This window comes from Callionymus lyra, chromosome 3, assembly GCF_982586985.1.
Source record: "Callionymus lyra chromosome 3, fCalLyr1.hap1.1, whole genome shotgun sequence".
Lineage (NCBI taxonomy): Eukaryota > Metazoa > Chordata > Actinopteri > Syngnathiformes > Callionymidae > Callionymus > Callionymus lyra.
Genome location: NC_141820.1, coordinates 37,911,385 through 37,935,089, shown reverse-complemented (window position 1 = coordinate 37,935,089; position 23,705 = coordinate 37,911,385). Strand labels below are relative to the sequence as shown.

The following is a 23,705-nucleotide window of genomic DNA, read 5'->3' as shown; positions in this document are numbered from 1 at the left end:
TGGGTGTTGTGAATAGCAGAATATTTGCTGTTTCCTTTTACCTGTTTGCTAGATTTGCTTTTAAAGTATATGTCTCGTAATCATGTCATCAGTTCAAGTATCAGACCACATCACTCGACCACCAGGACACCTTGTCCGGAGCAGAGTTTCCCGTCAGCCGTGAGTCATGTGTGTCTTCAAGAAGAGCAACAGACTTGGACAGCTGATACAGCAGTTTGTTTACTCTGGATTTGTGAAGTTGTATTGTGCTGCATTGACGTTCTTGCATTCACACCAGTCATCAGTTAATGATGATACATTTAGCATGATTTTTATTTACTCAATAATATCCATTCAGAATATGTTGGAGCCATTAAAAGGTTTTCCTTATATCTGCAAAGGCCTGACAATGTCTTTTGTCGACGTTACTGTAGACAGTATTCGCAACAATTGTCATGAATTAAAAATCTATATATTTTTAGCATATTTTCAACAATTTTGGATGCTGAACAAACATGAAAAAAATGACAAGTCAATGATCATTTTATGATAGTGTGAATGTACAGTCCAGAGCCAGGAAAGTGGCAATATCTTTTTGTGTTTGTAACTTTAGGATTCATTGAAAATTTGATATATATTTATACTCACGTTTTATGAGCTAGTGTTTTTTTAAACAGAAGCATCTCCACTGGCTAGCGACTACTGTGGATGGTATTTCACTGGAATAAAGCCAGCTGGTGTCTGTACGCTCCACTATCATTCAAGAGAATAAACTGCAGTGTCTGGTCGCAACATCAATGTAAAGAAAAACAACTCAGCAGAAAATGCAAAACACCACAGAAATAATTTGTTTGTCACAGAACACAACATAGTGTGTCTCTCCGCAGAAGACTGATATTATTTGTATTATTCATGTGTACGCGACTACCAAGCAGGCATGATGAAGGCCTAGGGGCCGAGTCGACCCGTAACATAATTGTATAAGGGCCGCAACGTAATTCTCTGATATGAATGATTAATGGCTCATCAGCTCAAAACACTCCAAGCTCTCATTCGACAAGTTCCATTGTTTGCTTTCTCAGACGAAGCTTGAATAAAATAGCCAATTGATCAAGTTTACGTTTTCTATTGAAATATATATATATATAAATGTTTTTTTTATGTTATTTTGTTAGACCATGACCTTGACTATTCATTTTTTGATTGATTTAGAAGCTTCAGCTTGAGACTTTTTCAAATTGCGATGGTTATAAAAGTCAAACTTTTAACGCGGGACCTTGCATTGATTGCTAAAAATGGAGTAGGATTCTTCGGATGTGCTGGATTCCAACACAAAGCAGCACCATGTGTTTTTATTCTGGGGCAAAAGTGTGTGTGTGTGCAGGCAAAGAGATCAGGACCTGTGTTAGAGAAACCTTTGAAGAATCTACGTCAATGTTTGCAATTACAACTGTGAACATCATAAAGGGGCCATTGAGTTTCCTCATCACTCCCCTCCTCCCTCTCCATCGCACGTCCTTTGATTAGCATTTCTTGTCAGTCAGTGTCTTGCCTGTCTCCTCCAATATGGCCACCATGACACAAAGGAAGTGGAAGACCAGGCATAATGATCCGGTAGGAGAAGTTTGACGGAGTCACCTTGACTGGGGTGACAAACTTTATTTTGCACATCATGTTGACGAGGACGCTGATGAGCAGCAGAGACGATAAGGTAACATGACAGCTGACATATTGCAGCACCTATGCACATGGAGGCGCTCCTTCATCTGACTATTTAGATTAAACATTAGTCAAGCTTTAAAGTGGATAGCTGAATCGATTCAGGTCTAACAGATGTCCATTAAACACAATATTTGCACCACTCTAGTCTGTTTTCAAGTATGTCACTTTTCCATGTGATACAAATCATATGGAAAATAATGCTTAACTTTGTTTATCAATCCATCATCCTACACCTCTTTCTCCTCCTCCTCCATTATGTCATTCTTTTACACTGTCTCTCCTCACCAAGTGTTCCTTCTAACTTCACATGACTCTGATAGTTGGACCACCTTCTTCTCTGCCACAACTTCCTCTTGTCTTTTACACAAAGCCTCTCTTTCGTTATCCCCATGAATGTTAAACTGACTGTCTGAACTATTCTATTATCTTGTCACATACAAGATGTCTCCACAAAGAAGTCTAGCAATAAGACAACAGTAGCTTCAATCAATTCATGTCAATTACAGTTTCCTTCACCCCATTTAAATGTTGTGTATTTTATTTCTAGTTGCGTTAATTCATTTCAGGCACATTATTCTAAACAGAATTGAAATTGTGTGTTATTATATCTTCCGCTAGATTTCCATCAGTGGAATTCAGTCGTCTGCCATGCGAAAGACATCGAGAACTGGCAGGGGAGTTTATTTCTATACATGGTCACCATAGCAACTGTCTTTTGAACATCAACATCAAGATAGAGAAAGACTGGATTACCAAAGAATCGGTGTAATTTTGTTATCTTGTTCGCACTTACAGTAGCAACTGGGTATTTATGCCATCAGCTGGCTACACTAGCGGGTACCATCTGATAGCTGCCACACTGTGAATGATGAACTTAAAACTCAAACTAAACTGTCACACTTTATCTACTTCTGCACTTAACATTTTGCTGTGAACAAACACAATGCACTTTATTAGATTGTACTGTGTTTTTGTATTATTGGGTTTTTGCTTTATGTATTTGTTTGTTGATGTAGTATGTAAACTGTCTGCATCTTTATTGAGGACTACAGATGGAAAGTAGCATTGTGCTAAATCTGGTGCAGCCATCTTTTTAATATAACCGCTCATTGTCCTTTTAAATAAATAAACTAAACTAAACTAGATAGCTTGTTAGCTGGATGTGTTTTTGATTAGTCTTATTTGTCAAACTTTAAATAGATGAAGGGAGAGGATTGTTTGAAATACATTTTTAAGGCACAACACATAAATGGAGCGAGAATTGAAGGAACATAGATTGGTGCTCCTATGACACACCTGCAATAGAGAGAGAATTAAATATCTGTCTGGACCGATGAGCGCGCCAGATGTCAGTCACTCAACAGTGAGTGCTGGAGGGAGAGTGTGTGTTTGCTCGCGGTATTTGCACTGGAGCAGCAGACTAAGACAAACAAGCCAAGCACCTTCCAATGTACGACTCACTTCACAGCTCATATCAGTGCATCATGAAACAAACTCTCACGTTAAATATTTAAACATGCAATAACTAATGTTCAATTTTTTAAGTACTTTTGATTCTGATTGCATAAAGTGTCATTGTCCATTCGGCAGCCTCACAGTCTCTTCTGAAGCCTCAATAGCTTCTTTTAGAACTTAAGCCAAGGTGAAATAAATGCAACTGCCGTCTCTGAGCAATTTCCACATAGCAGCCTGTTTGTCACATGGTGACCGGTAGAAAAAAAAATGAATTGAGGAGTCAAATGTTATGCTTTGGTGATTCCTGGGGAAAGGCAGGAGGTCATACCTAATGAGGTCTCAAATCCTTAAAGGCTGGATTTTCGAGTAGAAAAAGTGGAATGGCCCACCCAGGAGTATATTTCATGTATATTTGGATCTCTTTCCAGAAGTGAGCCTAAATGAGGTGAGGATTTGACCTCAGAATTTACATTTTCAACCTCACCTGTGGTCGGAAGTTTAGGCTGGTAACCAAAAGTGTTCAGTCATCTGTTTAATCTGACCCAGGTGAGTCAAAGTTGGGTTTAATACTTTTAACTAATTCACTTTTATCATCAGTGTCCATTGGCATAATGAATTGATAAAATCTGTCTGCATGTGAGATGAAAAGTTTGTCAGAAGTTTTGTACTTTATTAATAAAATCATTTTATTTAAGGCCTTTAGTTAACAAAATGTGTTTCTATCATAATTATCATCTCTGAGCCTATTAACACACTGAAAACTAGTCTAGTTTTTGTCAGCAAACAAAGAGAACAGAAGGACATTTGTTGCTTAATTTCTGAATTCTAACAAGAGGAAACACAATTAAGCATTTTCATTCATTGCTCACTGCAGATATTGTCTCTAAACCTCACTTAAGGGTTGTGGAGTTCCAAATAGCTGCTATTGCTTTGCTGGGCAATTATTCTCCACTGTGATGGACTGTGGTGTAGAATGAGTAAAATGGAGAACGTGGTGTATGTTTTCTTGGCTCTATTCTATCAATGTTCTTCTCATTACTGGGTTGTCAATATGTTTGTGATGTTAAAGACATTCCAGTTAAGCTGTATTCTCCTTAATAGTCTAAGGAGTCATAGTTTATATGATGTATGATCTCATTTTAAAAAATATGCTTTGCTATACTTCAGATGTTGCAACCTTTCACTTAAGTTTGTTTTGAATCATTTTAGGGGTTCATTTTTTTTGCTTTAATACAAATTGTATAATGTTGAAATATGGAATATTTTTCCAATTCATAAGTTACAGAATCACAATACATTCCCTGGTCAGGTAATCAAGTAATGTGTCAAATCGTACCACCAAAAACACTTTGTTTGCACCATTAATGGTTATCTTTGTTGAAATGCTGATTACAGCCACCTAGAGGTACTTGTCCAACGGTCCTGCTTATCAGTGTAAGACGAAACTGCACTTTGCAATCTCTTTGTACAAGGCATGCTCGGGAATACGATTTAAAGGCCCAGTGAAGGTTCTGTTTATTGATATCTGTTTTTTATTTAATTATATGTTTTGGTTTGTTGTAAAGTAGGTCATAGTTTGACCTGACATAAGAAAATGGATAAGAGACGGGAAGTTATTTGCTGCATTAAACCAATGTCAACCAATTAGGGCAACTTACTTATTTTGAGACTTTTTAGTATTAATATAAAATTAAAGGTTAATTAAAAACTTGCTTGAAAACAATAATCGGAAAAAGAAACCCACAATCACCAACACACGTGCAACACACAAACGTTTTTATTGTAACATGAAGTCAAAAAGAAAGTCAGCACAACAGTATTTTCTTAGAATGTGTGGTAAGTTGGTTGTGTGAGCATATTCAAAAGAAGATTGATTATTCTTCAGTCCGAGTTACAGTGAAAAAAGATGATGAACTCTTTTAAATGGTGGATGTTTATAATAATTGTGAGATCAAAGGTTGCAGTTGCTTGTTGATTCTCTTTTTTTTTCCTGGACTGACGGCACTAAAAGAATTGAAATAAGTCAGGAGACTGAAGTTTCTCACTTTCTCTTCTCTCCAGGCGGAGCCAGAGGGTTTCTCTCACTTCCATCTCTATGTGTGTGCGGCCTTCCTGGTGAGATGGAGGAAAGAGATCCTTGAAGAGAAAGATTTCCAGGTGAGTTCTTAACACTGGGGGCGCTGTTAGCCTTCAGAAAGGTTGCAACCAACAGCTGGTGCGAGAAGCAATTGTAAGAAAGTCAATTAGACAGAGTTTCTTCATGGCCTACATCCCTCTCCATTACATCGCCCGGTCATTAACTGTGAGGTTCAGAAGTCGCTGTGAGTGCATTAGTAGATGACAGTAGGCAGCTGCCAGAAGGTGACTTTGCTTGCCAAGCTCGCCAGGGGACCTGGCGCCTTAACAACACACTCCAACATTGTGGCGTGCAAACATCGTTTTTGGCTGCTCTCGCCACCTTTTCCCTTTTGTCTTTTTGTTATGTAATCTGACTTTTCTTTCGTCATATTTGCTTCCTGTCCATTCAGTGTCACTGTGCACTTTAGCAGCTGTATTTAATAAGCAGCAAAGAAGGCTGCTTCTTTTCATTTGGATCCCCAGATAGTGGAGCTCAGAGGCAAAGGTAGTCTCTGAAACACACAGCACAGACAAATTACACTTTTTTAATCATTTTTATCTGCTAAAACCCAGATGTTTTACTACACTCCCATGAAAGTTCAGAGAAAAAATATAGTAATAATGATGATGACTTAAGCAGCAACTACCAAGAAAAACTGATTGAACCAGCTGTAAAAAGTGTATGCTCTAATGAAGGGGTTGTCAAACTTTATCACGTAAGGGCCTGGCATATTAAACACTATCAAAGTTACAGGCCAACACATACATCCAAGAATTTAAGTTTTAAATAATTTACAAATTATTTGGATATTTTAGTGGAATGTTAAAATTGTATTGAATTGGGATTCAAAGCTCTTGCAGACCATGACTTGGTGGAATAAAATTCGACCCCCAAGCCTGACCTTGACACCTTCTCAAGCGGCTAAATCTAAGAATATTACATTTGATGTTCCCTTTAGTGTCATCCTAGGTACATGAAAGTGACAAATTAGTTTGACCAACTGCTTGCAACTTTTAGCAACTCATCAGGAACACGTCAGACACTTGTAAATGTTATTGACATGTTTGAAAGATAATTATGATATTGATATGTTTGATATAATCTACTTGTTCAAAACGTACAAGAAATAGTTGAGTTGTAAAATTCAGCGGATTGTTTGTAGCTGTCCATGTAGTTCTTAACGGTTGTAAGATGTTACTAGATACAATCACAAAGCGGAATGCATTGCAAGAACTGAACTCGAAAAACTTGAGATTAACTTGGGGAAACCCTGAGGCTCATACAAAGAGCTGAGAGGGGATCAGATTATCACATCAAAGTGTGTTTACGAGTGACTCCTGCATACATGATGAACATTTTGGGAGGGTGTTTCTGGAGGGTGTAGCGCTTCCAGTAGTAGTAGCTCAGGGAAGGAATCTCCACGTAAGAGAAAGTTTAAAGATAGTTTGGAGTCAAGTTTTTTTAGCATGTATTTTAGCTGTATATTGTTTTTGTTTGTTAAGCGCTTTGTGACCCTGGTCTATAAAGGAAAATTACAAATTAAGCTTACTTACTAACTTACTTGCGTTCATATGTGTGTAACATAAATAGAAGGTGCTGGATGACTCCCACAGTTGCTTTCTGCTTGAAAACTTTCTGTTAATGTATATATAACAAGTCTCCTGTGTGTGTGAAAGAGGGGGTGAAGAGGGAAATTTGTTGGGTATCATTGTTGTCTGTGTTGTTTGAGCTTTAAGGTCAACATTCTTGATGTAAACCTTTTTAAAAGGAGCTCCAAAAGCACTGATTTAAAAAGTTATGGTGACAAAAGCTCCACTGTGTAGCAGCAGAAGACCTCGATTGCATGAATGGATGAATGTTTTCATCCAAACCTGAGGACATGTCTGTCCATTCAGACCCAAAACACTTTCCATAACACACAAGTCCTTGGGCACACAAATAAGGAGAAAGCACACCTACACACACTTTAGATGTACAGTATATAGAATTCATCAGTCGACACACGCACACACACAAAGACAGGATACTACACAAAAAAAACACACATTATTATAATATAGAACATATTATAAGTGTGCACTTTCGACAGATTCAAACACACAACTTAGGTCTGTAAATCATAAAAAGTACACAACCACAATGTTGCACTGTCTAATCACAGCAGTGTAGCTGGGACAGCCTAGAGTGAGAGGATTGTTGAGGAAACGTGGATGTTTTAATGTTGAGTGCTTATGTATTTCTTTATCATTCCATTTTTATCGCAAGTTATCATTTCACACATTTTCACTGTATCTCACACACATATCAACAATTAACTGACATTTTACAATTTTTTTTTATTTAATCAGTTTGTAATCTATTCTCATTGACATTCGCACACGAACCTTTGAGTTGATAAATGTTCCCACACAATCTTTAATGATTGAGCATCAGCATGCTTTTCCACTCAGACGGAAAGAGACTAAATAAAGTGGCTTCCCACCGCACAGCCACTTAATGACATAAAATCCCTTTAAAGTGGATCATTAAAGTGCAGCACATCATAACAAATCTTAAAAGAATCACTTTCATCGCAGGTAAGAGAAATGGCGGATCATTATCGCTCTCTGTACCAACTCGGCTACAACCGTGGCCATGGAGCGTGTTACAGAGCTGAGCGCTAATGTGGTGCACTTGCTGCTTTCAAAATGGATCTTAAATTACATATTGTGCACTCGTGACATTTACATTGCCCATTTTCCAGGACTCCCACAACGTAAGCACTCTTTAAGAGTGATAGCATTTCTAGATTTAAGGTTGCGAGAATTCGCAGAAGGAGCCGAGTTGATTAAAGCTGATTCACCCACTGAGCCAGACACTGCTGGATGTTTGAAGATGAGACATTCACTGACTCATCCAGCCTCCTTTCTCAAATGAATGCTCTCGCCGGGATCCTATTGGATGTTTTATATCTTAATTACGGTGGGTGGACGCTGGACAACCTCGCTAACCTTCGTTGAGGCTTGTTACCATTTGTTTAGAAAGAGATTTTTTTTTTTTAAATGAGTCAAAGCAAGAGGACAAATGGAGAGCAGATAGAGCCAGAGGGGAAGTCATCAGAAGCAGAGAAACAAATAGATGAGTCACTTAGACCGCAACACCACCACCCCCAAGGCTTGAGGGCAATCCAATATTTGGCAATTTCTTACAGTATTGTGTACATTTAGAGGTGAACGGTAATAGAAAAAGTCATTTTTTAGATTTTTTTTTCCATGCTGGTCAGAAGTTGATCTGCTCAGGATGATTGTGCATCACTTTAGTTACAATTTTGTTTAAAATAATTGAAATGTGATAAATGAATTGATTATCCTTTAATCATTTGTATTTCCATGCGTTGGAAACACATTTTTTCCTAAATCAAAACTTGAATTTATATGTATCCATTTTTAAATCCATTACATTAAACAAATAATAATACCATTATATTATTACACACTAATTATTGGATAAATGAAATATCTAGGGATTCATAATTCCTTTGAATCTTTTAACCAATACTTGTAGGGCCTGTCATTATTGTGTCATAATGGGCTTGCTCTCGTAACCTCTCGTTTCCCGAGATTTTTCAGGTAATAACTTCAAAACATGGGCTTATGAGGCACTTACTGCATCCTGAAGAGGAAGACTTTAAAATTTGAATTGTGAGAGTAAGTCAGGAGAGTTGGGTTTTCACTTGTGATTTGATTTTGTTTTGAAACAAACAAAACTTATCTGGGGTTGTTTTGGTTTGTTGGAAGACCAATTTTAAGGTCACATACCTTTCAGCATAAGGCAACATAACCTCTTCAAGTATTTATGTTTGACTTGAAAGCATTAGCGATCATTTCATCGAGCAGCCTTTTGTTTCCATACTTATTCATAGATATTATCCTCTCCATTCAACGTTTTAAACTAAGTGCTGCCCATAATGTCAGAGATGCAGGTACTTCATGTTCGGGCCTCATCTTTGAATAAGGGCCATGTGATGTTTTTCAAATAATTCATTAGCATTAGCACAAACAGTGAAACACACCGTTAATGTATATTCCAACCATATAGCAGAGGCCAGGCCAGCTGAATTCCGTCTTTTTATCTTCAAGCTTGAATGTCAAGGTGTATACAGGTAAACACAGCAGAGAAATGAAAATAAAATAACATTTAATAAAAGTAAATATAAACATTACTTATAAACTGTTACGCATGCATCAACCTGTTTTCTATGTGAATCGACCTTAGTGTCCAATTTTGTAGAACACCAGGGCTGGACTCGTAGTCAGAGTACAAGTTTTTAAAGAGCTTTTGTAAGCAAGGTACTGTAGGTAAAAAAAAAACAGCTAGAATTTTTTTGAATAAGAAAATAAAAGAACAAGTAAGTCAGTAGAGGTCAACAACTAAAGGACGTCAATGCAACCCCTCCCTTCATGAGAGCTTACAATGAGGGATCGCTGTTTTTGCAGGGTTTGCGTTTCCCCGGCTAGAAACCACGATAACTTACTAAGCTTAACAAGGTGATTGAAGTAGTTCTGACGCTCAGGTTTCACTTCAGTACTTCACCTCATTCTTAACTGCCAATACAGTGTTATCCACAAATAACCCAGCTGTGGACAGGCGCTGACATTTAAAAAGGTATGCAGTTTTTCCACGCACCATAAAGTGAGCTGAAAACAAAACTGAGTCACTAGTCCACAAACTAAAACCTTCGACAATGTCAATGTTTTAAAGCTGGGGCTCACGATGTCATTACGGCCCATAAGATTTTTAGTTAAACTTTTTGTTTACAGACAGTAATGACAAATTTCAATTACATGTCAAATACAAGAAAAATCTGTATCTCCAGCTGCACGATATATAAACAAATATTAATATTGGCGATATTGGCACATGCGATATGCATATCGAAACATTTGGGATAATTTAGAATGTCTTATCGTGTAAAATAAGCATTTCTTTAATCAATCCGGCGCAACCTTAAATGCGAACTTCGACCAATCAGTGTCACATTCTTTAAAGTGATCAAATTGTACTTCTATGTCTCGTTGTCGTTTAACTCTCTGTCTGTCTGGAGCTGTGCGGCGCAGCTTGCTAGGCTCGGTTGCTTTGGCGACGCGTCTTACCGGCGCCTGCTTAGCGCAGTTCAGTATATACACAGAACTAAGGCTAACTTATGAGCGCTACTCAAACGTGAGTGTTCCAGTCAGCAGCCGCTCATCTCTTTCAACCACCTTTGCTAAAGCGACATATTGTAAGAACTTTTCATCTCGACTCAGTTGTATTCAGGGCTCTTTTAAGATCACGGAACTTCAAAACAAGTGTATCCCTGTCTGTCGTAGCCGTATGCTAATGAGCTAAGTTGCCAAAAAAACTTCTATATATGTTTGTACAAGGAGATTGGATTTATTATTGATTTGGTGATATCGCGACACGCTGGTGGCTCCTCTATGACCTGCTCAGTTTCGCGGGAAACCAATGCAAGTCCTGCGTTATAAGTAATATTTTTCCCCGATTATGTCTGCTGTAAAGCTGCAACACTGCCTGTCATTTAACTCTGCGAGTGATATATTTGACCTGCACATCTCCAACTCAAACCGCCTGACTCAACGATTTTAAGTCCTAAAAAAAATCGACAATCATTTATATTTGCAACTTCCAAATGTTGCAAACAAATAAGTTATTCACACACAGTGGTGCCAATATGTCAAATTCATAATCGTTGTTCTAGACCGTCACTTGAGGGCCCCCCTGTTTGACAGGTAATTCATGAATTTGTAAATATGAAAAATGCGATGTGTTGCATTGGGACAGAGAGAACCGTCGACACTCCTGTTTAAGTGTTGGGAGTTTGTTATTTGACTGACACAGAGGAAAAGAAAAAAAAAGTGCATGACAAGCACACAGGCACGACTTATCCATTCAGCCCAGGTCTGCAGTTAGCGGCAGGAGTGTGCCCGCTGAGGTGGAACAGAGCAGAGCAGATTGCTCGGGGAGCGTCATACTTACTCTGCTATTCATTTAGCAGCTTAACCGCTTCAATCCCACAAACACCAGCAGCCGCTCCGGACAACAGTCCCACGACTTTTCAGGAATTATCCCTTTAAATTGCTTTCTTCGCATGTGTTTCAATTAAAAATATTAATGTGAATTCATCAGTGGGGCAAGAATTCATTGTCGATGGTTGGCTGCTCAGTTGTACACTTAATTTCACTGTTTAATTCTGTGTGTGCAAAAGTACATGACCAAATCAGAGTTCTGTCAGATCTGGGTCAAACTCTCTGGGCGTGCAACCTAATGAAAACCCTCAGTACCTTTTGAAGGTAGCCTTGTCCCACTTTACCTGGGCGTTACCTTGTGAGCACTCATTGGTTCAGATGTATCTATAACTCCAGGTGATAATATCTAACACATGATCTTTATTTGCCCCTTAGGAATTTTCACAGAATGTGCATCTCATCCCTGTTAATCTGCCTTGATCATCTGATCTTTTTTGCCCATTGATGTGTCTTATTAGTCTTCTCCAGACCAAGCCCCGAGACGTGCTCTATCATTTGTTATTGTTGTATATCTTACACATGACTGGTGCCTCCCAGGAACCATTTTAACTTCTTGTTATCTTCATTACAATCTTCTTTTGCCCTTTCCCCCTAATTAATACATTCCCCCAAAGGTTTGTAATGTCTGTCTAAATCTATTTTTGAGGCAAATCTATGGATTTCAAGATGGCTTTTGGCCACATAAAAATGACTTTGCAGGCTGAATCTGTCACCCAGGTCTTGTGTTTGACGCATGTGGTGTCAATGTAAGTTAGACTAGAATGTGTTTTCAAAAGCAGAGACATATTTAGTATGACAGCATATTTGCTATTCTGGCTGAATGAGCCAGCAGATTGTTTTCCTTTGAGCGGAACAGTCCGACATAGGGCGGTCCCAAAAAAATTATCTTGCAAATATGTCTCATTGAATGAAAGAAAACATACTCACCAGAAATGTATTCTCAAACCAACCTTCATGGGTCATTCAAGGCTCTGCGGAAAACTTTCCTCTGCCAGAGAGGATAATCCAGATGATCCCATCAGGATTATTTTTGGATTGGGTCGGAGATTTCACATTTTGGAGTCTGCATTCTAAACAGAAAAAAAGGTGTGCAGAGTTGAAGGCTGGTGACTTCACTTGCAATGTTGTAACATGAATTCTCTTGAAGATGGAAAACAGCTTTGTTGAGTTTAAGGAAGACACAATTTGTCAGTGTTAAAGAAGTGTAGCTGAAACAAAGTGGCAACATGTCAAGGGGAGAAAGAAAAACCCTTGCACAAAATTAAAAACAAAAGACTGCAAATGAACAAGTAGACAAAGGCAGAGTATAAAAAAGGGAAAACATGACAGATCAGGGATGCTGTGGATTTCTGTGCAAACAGCGAGAGATAAGAGCTGCCGACACGTTCCTTAAGAACCTGGCAAACCAACGTTTGAACTAACAGACTTGCTGGTTGGAGGACAGGGCTCTGTGGGATTTGAAGATGAGAAAGACTGTTTCTTCGCTGATGGTTTTCTTCTGTGCATGTTGACATATCTTTGAATGTGAAAACAACCCTTTGTTTTTGGGCGCAAGTCTTTGATTGATTCACTCAAAACATGTTTGTGCGCTCTGAAGTCAGAATTCAAAGTGAGAGTGTGATTTAATCCAGCGTTGTGCGGTCATCCCAGACTACATTTTGCATTGTGGTGTTCGTACCAGATCTCTTCATTTTGTCCGGTGTGTGATCGTGCTGCACTTGTCATTTTTAGTTTACACAAAGCAATCTCTTAAATCTTTAATTTTGTCCAGTGTATTTTGAACTTAGTATTTAATGCTCTTAATATAAACATGTAAAAAAAGGTGTTGCAATTCTACCAATTTAATTTGGGCTCAAGAAATATCTCTTGATTTTCTAAAGTAAAGATATAACCAGGACTTTCATAATAAAAAATTTCGGAATTTGAGTTTAACATCAATAATGCACAGATGTTATTATTATATATAATTATAATATATATATATATATATATATATATATATATATATGTGTGTGTGTATTTGTTTCCCATAGAGTGATTTGGAAACAGTTTATTATGTTAAAGCTTTTCAGCACTATGTTGAAGGTGGAGAGTGGAAGAACGGATGATTAAGACAACCACTTTAAGATGAGCATCTTTTGAGTTACCCTAACCCCTGTGACCAATTTATCTTGACAAGATCCTCTCCCTTTGTGCCTCCTTCCCAACTTGTTTAAAGCTTTCAGGACTTGGCTGCTTTCCTGACGGATGGTTCTGTGCTCACAAGTGAGATGATGCCGCCCCCAGTAAACAACTTTTAATAATGGCCCCTCTGGTTAGAACTGCGGTCGTCATGCTCATGAAATAAGGGGAACTATGACGGGGAGGAAACGGAGTCTTTGGTGGGAGTAATTATCCGGCTCTCCTTCCCTGCCCGAATGTGATTCCCATGACAACCTTCTTTCATCGCTCTCCATCCGCCCACGCTGGCACTGAAGTTAGCAGTGACTTGTGTGGGCTCGTCATTGACTTATTACGCCGTCTGATTTCTGATGACCAAAGCAGCTCCAAACGTCTTTGGGAATCAATCATCCCGTAGTTTTGGAAAGTTTGTGTGAGAAACAGCCTTTTATCTCGAATCATCCCTCGGTACCTGTCGATCAATTTAAGGACCTTCCATCTCATCGTAATCACACAAAAAATGTTTTAATATGATGGTTTTTTTCCTCAAGTCAGCCATCACACTTTGTGCATGGAGACGGGCATGACTAGGAATGAAGAAGATTAAGGTGCAGGAGTCATTGCAACATCTGACCTGAGGGGAAGAATCATTCATCTTTCCCCTCGCCTCACAATGTCTTCATCAAATAATAAAGTTCAAGTAAAAAAACAGGTCACAGCTGAAGTCCCAACATGAACAAAGATTTTTTTTTTTATTTATTTAGTTTTAGATGTAGTTTGTAAAAGAGTAAGTATAGAAGTAAATCATTGGACTGTAAAAGTTTATCACACATGTTTAGCACCATGACTGCAAAGTCAAGTGTATAATACAGAGCTTACAAAATAATTTAAGTTAAAAGTTTTTTAATCTCATTTTATTAATTTCATGACTAAAAACATTTTAATCCCTTGAAATATTTTTTTTTATATAAACCTCAAATATTCTATATTTAAGTCATCATCTGTTTTACTTTTATTTTGCTCTTTTTAGTAGTGAGATAATAAAATAAAAATGTATTTTTTGACACGTGTACTACAGAAGTGAATCTAATACAAAAAACTATTTTTTTATGTATTTTTTATTTATTTTACTATATGAAGGCTAACGGCCCTGGTTCCATCAAATCAGCATTAATGGTACTTTAATATTTAATGTGAAATATTTCACTTTCTGGAAGTTTAACAAAACTTTATAAAAGCATAAATAAGTCTATTTTTAATTTATTATTGGACGTGAGAGACGTTTAATATGACCTGCTCGGTTCACCAGCAGGTACGGGACTTGAATCTGTGTTGCCTGGCAACAGCTGTTCAGATGACTACATTAAGTCTTGCTATTTAGCTGAAATGGTCTTAAATGGACAATAATTGGTGCTATTATTCTGCTGGCGTCTGGTCATTGTGAGTTCTTTAGCTGAGCAGGATTGTTTTTCACGATTGAGAGTCTGTGTTTTAAGAAAAAAAACAGATGGTGGAGTTTCAACAAGAAGTGAGGATAGTTTTCTTAGATCTACTGAAGATGTTGTTATTATAGCTCGGCAAATAAGGATTTCAGTCCAGAAGCAGCTGGCGAGGTCAAATGGTTTCAATGAAACTGATGTCAGAACTTGTCAGAACAGTTTTAAATGAGAAGGTTTTTGTTGGTGACCTTAAGATACTGTTTGTCAGACTGAGATCTTGAATCCTCACTGGAACAGCTCCTCTCAGTGAGACCTACCAGGAGTACCTCTAGAGTAAGTCTCCACCTTTACCTATCCTGATCTAAATTGACCTTCTTCTTTATCCACGTCTCTCCTCCACATTTGTCTAAACCTTCTGAGTCTCCCACATGACCTTCACCGTTCATCCTTCATCACACCTCTTACATTCTACATCGTTGTATGTTAAATGAACAAGTTGACTTGTATATTTTTGTTCTAATGTATCCAAATCCTCCTCAGCCTGTGCCTTCCTTCTCACTCTTCACTGCACATCTACTACTTTTGCATCCACTGGTTGCAAGAGAGCCCATTTTGTTTAATTACACAAACTGCAGCAGGCTAATAGCCTTGACAACTGTTCGTATTCTACCTCAGGACGCCACACAACACCATTACCACCTGCAGCCTCTTGGTGGGATGGAGGCTTGAAAAGAGTGGAAGGTGGAGCATACCAAAGAACCACAATGGTTTCTCTGTGCTGTGTGTTGGTTTGCATGTCGGCACGAGCGCCTCTGTCATCTCCTCCCCATTAATTTCTCCAGAGCGTTTATTGCTCGATGGAGTCGACGCCACAGGAGCGACAGCAAGACATCTCACACGACTTTAAGCACTCATCGGTTCACTTCGCTGAGCGCCATCTCCTCCTGTCGGCAAATGGACTATTTGGGGCACAGCGAGTGTGTGTTTTGGTTGTGTGTTTTCTCCTAGCTAAGTCAGTCTACCACCATTACCTTGTTGTTCACGCCTGTTAGTTCCAGGGACAGATTCTGAGCAAAATCAATTTCAACACACAAATTACAGCAGTCATGTGCAGTGATTTGTCGCCGATGTCATGAAGAGACTTTGGTTTGGAAAGTTCATTTAGTAGTTGTCTACGACTGTCAAACAACAGTTTTACCTAAAGTACAGATCCTGCTTCATTGTCTTGTCTTGTTTGACAGGGTTAGTTTTTGGACAGTTTAGATACCATGTTTCTTTAACTCTTCTAGGTCATCTGGGACTAGGTTGAGGTGTGTTCACACTTTCTTTCTGAGATTTAATTAAATGCAAGTAAGCAGATGCCAAGCCTTCTCTTCTTCCCATTCAGAATTGATCAATAAAAGCATCTATATCTTAATCACTTTATCATGAAGAGGCAGGAAAAACTTTTGAATTATCGAATGTTAGCAGCTTCATTTTAGACATTTTCATCTGTCATGATCTTGTCATAAAAAGCTTTTGTGACATTTAAAAAGTTTGTAAAATGTTGACTATAATATATGTAAGTTATAACGAAAACCGCAGGCCCATTAAAATCTGCTCAAGGGCCAGACTTTGAAGATTAAAGAAAGTTAACTCTGTGATTTATTATTGATTCAATGAAGTGAAAGGAGGAAATATGTTGAACAAAATAGTGTTATATTAAACTGCAGAAGGGGAAAAATAATGATTTTTGTTCTGTATAACATTAAAAAAAAATACTTTCATTTTCTAAGTAAGTGAGTAATTATATTTAAATATTGCACCTTTTTATTAATTGCTTAAACTTTTATTGCAAGTGTTGTAAACACAACATGGGATTTTTTTGTGGTGTTTTATTCAGTACAGAATATAGAATGACTTAAGATGAGACACAAAATAAGGTTTAAGTTGAATTTAGTGTATTTTTTTTAAATTCTATTTTGTTGGAAATCTGACAGTAGTGTTGCAGCCAGTACAATTGCATTTTTCTGCATATGTTTGTGAGACAACTGCACACAGGTACATCATTCTTGGTGCTGTCTTTGCACCACATTTCCACTGCACTTTCCCGCTAACATCCGTTCACTGACAGAGGCACGTAGTAGCTTTTCTTAGAATCTGTGCTGAATCTATTATTGATGGAGTTTCTATCATTGTAGTAAAACCTTTGTGAAACACAACCATCAGTTGCTTTATTTCACTGAAGTAGACACATTTTTGGCTTTTCTTTTCTCAACAATTACCACTCCATGAGGTTTCCTTCTTCTTCTCTGCTGGAGTTTCAGCTCTCGCCTTGAATCTATTGATGAACTGCTTTCTACAAAGTGTCAATGGCCATTAACCACTTTGCAATGCTAAGTAAAGTTGTTTTATCCTTGTTATTCTTCTTGACAGTCATCCATACACATCACCAGATGAAAAACATGTTTTTACATTGTTGCTGATAATGCAGACTCCCTTCATCCATCCACTAGTGTGAGCACTCTTGGCCTCTCAGCGTGGAGTGTTGCCACCTGTGAGTGCTGGCTTTTCCCCCATGATGACGAGGTGTATGCAATTAACACGTATTAAAGTCATTAGCCTGACAGAAGTGATCGTCAACAGATGGGTTCGGCTGAGAAAGGCACCCATAATGAAGCTCTTTGGTTTCTTTCGCTGGATTAGCATTCATTATCTGGCATGTGTGTTTGTTTTTTTTACATTCCTCTTCAACCATCCGGCATGGATCACTGACTGTGATGGTCCAGAGTCCAGGTGGAGGGTTTTATATGAGCTGCTGTTGGGGTACAAGTTGACACACATGCCAGAGGGTTATTGAGAAGTGTTGATCTAGTCTGGATGGTTGACCAGCTTTTCATCCTTGAAAGGGTTCATGAAACGGTCTGCAGTTATCTTGACCTTTTCAAGTATATATTTTATTAGATATTGTTTTTATTGTTTAAGCGCTTTGTGACCCTGGTCTGGAAAAGCGCTATACAAATATAAATGACTTACTTACTTTACTTGGTTAAATTTCTCTCGGCCAATTATCCGATCAGAACTCGATCCAAAGTCGGAGCTCATGTGTCTAAGTTGATCAAGAAATGATGTCACTTCTATGTTGTGGAGATGAAACCCTTCAGTAGCAAACAAGTATCTCAAGATGTGCTTCAAATGAGAGAAAACACTTTCCATCACAGGTCAATGTTTTGAAAGAGCTAGGCCAAAAGATAAAGGTGATCGATGATATATTTTGATTTCTGAAAAGTGCACTTGTAAAGAAAACTTTCCTTCAGCAATGAATATTTCCTCCCACTTTGGGATTTAATATCAGGGGAGAGGAGGGTCAATTTTTGTTCACTTACCAGGACTGAATGAACCGGACATGGTCTTGATAGTCTGAACTCTGTGACGTTGAAAGGACCATCTGTGACCCCCAGGTGACCCAGATCCATTCTTGAGCAGGATTGGCTCGTCTGAGTGCATACTTAGTCTCAAGCTGTCGATTTAACTACCAGTGTGAGTCTGCAGAAATGCTCTCAGACTGTGAAAGCTCAAAAAACTCTTTCTGCTAAGCCTTCGGCAGAAAAGTGCAGTCTGGGTGTAGACAGTGTCTCGCCCCAGGCAACCATGACCTCAGGGACGAGGAGTACTCGCATATACATTTGTATTCACACGCGCTCCGTATGTACCTGACCGGCTTTCCTAGAAGTTATCCATAAGTGACACGTCATGCCCTTTGCCGAGTCAAGTCTATTGAACCGCGGAGCTGCTGTTTCAACCGTTGTTGCGACGCTGAATCTTTGGCCACGCGATGAGACGCCTATTAGCATAAGCAGATGCCAACGAATCCGCTCGCACGCACTGGAGATGTGAACCAAAGTGTTGGATTTTTGTGCGTGAATGTGAGCCGGGGTGGGTGATGAAAGGGAGAGCTGATGGTGACGCGCTATTGAATACAGATGAGAGGAAGCCAGGCTGAATTCTGATCAGGCTTCTTTCTTTTCTTCCGCTCCGTCTCTGAGTGAAAACACTTCAGAGAAAGTGCTTCTTTCTCAACCACGGGGGGGAGAGCCATTGGGTCAACCTCTCAAAGTCGACTCGGTGCAAGAAATGGCCATCTTTAACGGACTATAAAACTGACAAAGCCTGGCATTTTGTATTACTTTAAACAAAATCCAACGTGACCTGCATTTTATTTTGACCTGTCTTTGAGCATCTTAGCAACCCTCCACAGAGATATTCAGATGGTGTTGTTTGTCCTAGATGGCCATTGATGACCATGAAAAAAGATGCTGATTTTATTATTATATTCAATGTTGTTGATGTTGGTTAGTGTTACCTCAGGTTATGACACGTGTCAAACAAAGGCATGCAGGAGAAATATGGATGGTGGTAGTAGAAGATAAATATTAACTTTGATGTGCCTGTGTTTAAGAGAAGAGAGAGTGATTATCCATGTCAACAATTATACAGACACTTCCAATAAAAGTGAAATTGAATACCAGCATACACTCATGGTCTGTTACACATTTTGTTTTTTAACAAAGAATTTTTGTTAATAAAAATGCAAATATTGGATTACTTTTCTCCATGGAAAAACAGTGTGAGCAGGTCTGGCCAACTCTGTCAGGGAATACTCTTCCTAAAGAGACAAGACTTTACCTCAAGTTAGGTGGACCGAATCAAAGAGATCAGTGGTTAAAAAGTTGATTATCACCTGCGAGATCTTTAAGGTCTACGTTTGGAGGTTGGCGCGGTTGTCTTGACAATGATTTCTTGTTTGATAATGAATGCTGCTCGGCGCTCACGTCCACACTTGTACACACTGACTCAGCTAACCAGCTCCATTCCCGGAGAAATTAGTGGAGGAGATTGAACCAGCGCCGCCGCTGTGCGTTTCATCGCCTCTGTGCCGATCTAGTGGATCTGTGGGAGAAAAGCCCGAGCCCGAGCCAAATTGTACTCGACACTTCTTTTCTATCTTGATTTCTTTTCTTCTCCAATATCCACATCCTGTTCTTATCTGCTGCGCCGCTGTTATTAAAGCCTTGACTGAGTTAATAACATCTGTGTCACATCCACTGCAGCGGTCCGACTGTTCCTGACGCCCACACCGCAATTACTCCTGCACAAGATGTTTTCTCTCAACTTCAACTTTCACACCCGTTTTGGGCCTCGTATGATTGTAGTTGGGAAAAGCCAGAGCACAGTCAGCACTTTCAGATGAGTGGTTGTTTAGCGACATGTGACCTATTGACACAAAAACCTCTTTGTCTTCCTCCCCTTCTATACTTACTTACTGCCGCGCTAACACAGAGCAGTCCTGTCAGGTTCATCTTGGAATAACCGACTCACAGTATCTGCTACGTTTCTCCAGGTTTATCAAAAAAGGCTAATTGTGGTAGCCATACCTGTGACGTGCCCACAGTGATTGCTGCTTGGAAAGGAGTGAGATCAGAATACTCGAGGTCATTGGCAAATGTCGCCCGAAACGAAACCAACCACGAGTGAAAAAAGGATTTATTTTACAAGTTCAAAATATAAAGCAGAGACTTTATCTCAAATGTTCAACACCAAGTTCAGAAATGATCCACAGATGGGTAAAACATTTTCATATTCAGGAATTAACATGAATCTTTTTTGAATATAGTTTATAATAACATTTACAATGGGCCACAAATGTCTTCCAGGCAAACTTTGGGCAATCTTACTTTCAAGAATCTTTCGAATCCTTTTTCTCTAATGTTTTTTATTCTTTTTCCATGCAGGGCCTGATGATTCTCCTCCAGAATCTTCCCACGATGCACTGGGGCAATGAGGAGGTGAGCGTGCTGCTGGCTGAAGCCTACCGGTTGAAGTTTGCCTTCGCAGATGCCCCCAACCACTACAAGAGATGATGAGCCTTGATGGTGATCCTTTCCCTTTTTCCATTGAACTTGAAGGCAACCTTTTTCTTTTTTTACTTTGAAGGAACACTGACTTTCTCTCTTTTTTCTGCAACTATGAGATTCAAATCTACCAATGACTGGAGTGTGCGGGTGAGCTCACCTGTCGTGATGATACAGAGGCTTTTTTAAATTATTGTCTCCTCTGATCTTCTTCTGCTTTCATCCTGGAACTACGAGATAAAATCCAATATTTTTCTTATTTCTGAGGAAATACAAGCGAGGATGGTTTACATGTCTGAGACTTTTCGATTAGTCTTCCTTGATTTTTTGTTTTGTTTTTGAAAACACCTGCTGAGATTTTAACACCAGAAATCCAACTTTTTATATTTGGTTTGTCGCACCGTCTTCATGTAATCTCACGTCTTAATCTAAGACTACCTCAGAACCATCACAAGATAACAAACCAACTGACTTTCAAACGATTCAAGCAGACGCAGCCTTTATACCTATTTTCATTTTCTCTTAACTGGGTAGTTGAACCATGAGCACCACGTCGTACATGTCAAGATGTGAGTCAAGATTTGAGTCTGGACATTTATTAAAGTGAGCTAAAGTAATGTGGTTTATAAGGAGGTGACTTTTTACATCACAAATAATTGTTTTTTTTTAAGGAGAATCTAAAAGATTATAGGTGAACAGTCCACTGAAATCATGCATTTTTTTCCCCTGAATATAAACTTATTATGCCCTACCTTGAAAGAGAGCGCCAGACAGTGATTATAATGTAAAACCACCATGAAAGCATGAGGTCGACAGCTATCCTCAGTCCTAAGGTCTGTCTCTTGTTGTTGAAGAAAGAGCCGAAGCAAATAATCAACCTCAAAAGGTTTTTTGATATTATCTGACCTTGTATGAGATGAACGAATGGTTTCTCTGTAGTCACAGCTGTCCTAATTTAAAGTTACGAAATAAAACAGTAAGGGCGGCCTCATGAAACATCAGTACTCATGAAAAACTACCAGCAGCAAAACTATCGATTATTTTGAACACACAGAAATCTATCGTTTTTTTTTTTTAAACCTCACAACTTTTAATTCATCATTGTGTTGTCAAGTTGTTGTCGATGTCCAGAACGGCAACTGTCACTTTCCTTGCCGGAATCCATGACGACCACCAAGAGTTCCGAAGGACGATCAGGAAAGCTTCTGTTTCTTTGTGTCTTCTTCTTTGTGAGAGCTGTCAGTTTTTGATCACACATTTGGACTTGTGTTTTATTTTCCACCTCTCTTCGGCGCTCACCACCCCCACCATCTCCTCATCTCCTATTCTGTCTGACATGGAAAACTGCACATAATCCTGGAGCCTTTTCTTACTCTTCGTCTGTCTCCGTTTCCTTTCAAAGAGCATTTTGCAGAAACTTGTTTTTTCACTCGGCTGTGTATACGCCTGTTAATGTGTCGAGCTACCTTTATCAAACTTTAAAATCATTTAAAGCAGCACTGTGGAATACATTTGCGGGTGTTGAGTTTCTGAAAATATTGAAGCAGCTAAGGTTTTTAAATATAGTCTTGTATTCACCACTGATTTGATTTGGATGTTGGCTCCAGTTCTTAAAGTTATTAACATGAATAAATAAACCATATTCTCTGGGAGACAATGAATTGTTAAAAACAGAAAATACAATTAAATAGACGAACAAAACAGTGTGATTTCACTAAAGTAAACGTCTGAATTTCTGCTGTTGAACTGGTTTTGTTTCTCTTCATCCAACAATAATGTGATTTTGAAATTGGGTTTCTAGGATTTTTAATTTTTCTTGGTTTCAGTTTAATTATATTCATGGTTCTCACAAAAGAAAAGCTGTGCTATTTTAGAGTCTGGCTGCAATTTTTAAAGTATAAGTTCCAAGAACTTTTTCAATACCTTATTCTTTTTTTTTTTGTTAACTTTTTTGAGTCGATAAGAGTAGTCATTAGCAGCTAGCTTGATCGCGTCAGCCCTCGCGTGGCACGCCCTCATGCTACTGTGCTGAACATTACGGGGTGATGCCTTCTTAGATGGGTTGTTGGGCAACTCTGACTTTATATCAACATGTATCTCAAGACCAAAAAGGCTGAGAGACTCAAAAAACATTGCATTTACAGTTGATTTCTTTTTATGGAAGCGGGCAGCTAGCATACCGGAGAGCATAGTTAGTTCTGTTAGCATGTTAGCTTTCTTTATTTTCAAAACCAGTTTTCTTGTCTGACCTGACATGGATCTCAGCTCCTCTGTCACTGTTGCTGAACTGTTTCTCCAGATGTTGCCTTATTTAACCGTATCCTACCTTCAGGACTGTTTGTGTCCTCTTCGTTCACTTCCTTCAGGTGTGTCTCCACAGCGGTGATTCTCTCGTGTCACATTTACACGTTTACTCGTTGAATTGTTCCTCAGACATGAAACCAAACTTGAAGTGTGTGAAAGAGTTTCTGAAAGAAATGTGTACAGAGATTTTCAATGTAAATAAAAGTGTAAATAAATCTGATATGACAAAAAATGTGTCCTTGTTCGTCACGTGACCACGATTGTCTCCTGGCCTCCCCTGAGAGAGTCCCGACCGCCTGAGGAGATGTTCTCCTTCAAGCAACTCCTGGATGGACCAGGGTAGCTGATGCTGTGACTCAATGTTTTTAAGTAGTTTAGTGGACCCCGGGAGGGTCAGATGTGCCGGGGGTGGAGGTTTTGACTCGCAGCATCATTCATCCTTCAGACCTCTTCCTGCCTCTGAACCTCGCACCATGGTTCTCATCCAACCGTTCAGCCAGACCACCAAGGAGTATCGACACTCTCGATGCATCTGAAGCCTCGACAGAGTCATTGGTGAAGGTCAGAGGTG

At 38.9% G+C, this 23,705-nt stretch overlaps 1 protein-coding gene across 3 annotated transcripts in view; it reads left to right on the top strand.

Annotated features, from left to right (window-relative positions):
• Nucleotides 1-23,349, top strand: part of tbc1d22a (TBC1 domain family, member 22a) — a 126,141-nt gene extending 102,792 nt beyond the window's left edge. For all 3 annotated transcript variants that reach the window (XM_087787833.1, XM_087787834.1, XM_087787832.1), the window contains 2 exons: nucleotides 5,218-5,313; nucleotides 20,711-23,349. In XM_087787833.1, coding sequence (XP_087643959.1) covers nucleotides 5,218-5,313; nucleotides 20,711-20,839 — 225 coding nt within the window. In that variant the 3' untranslated portion in view covers nucleotides 20,840-23,349. The remainder of the gene's footprint in view (nucleotides 1-5,217; nucleotides 5,314-20,710) is intronic.
• Nucleotides 23,350-23,705: the final 356 nt, after the last annotated feature.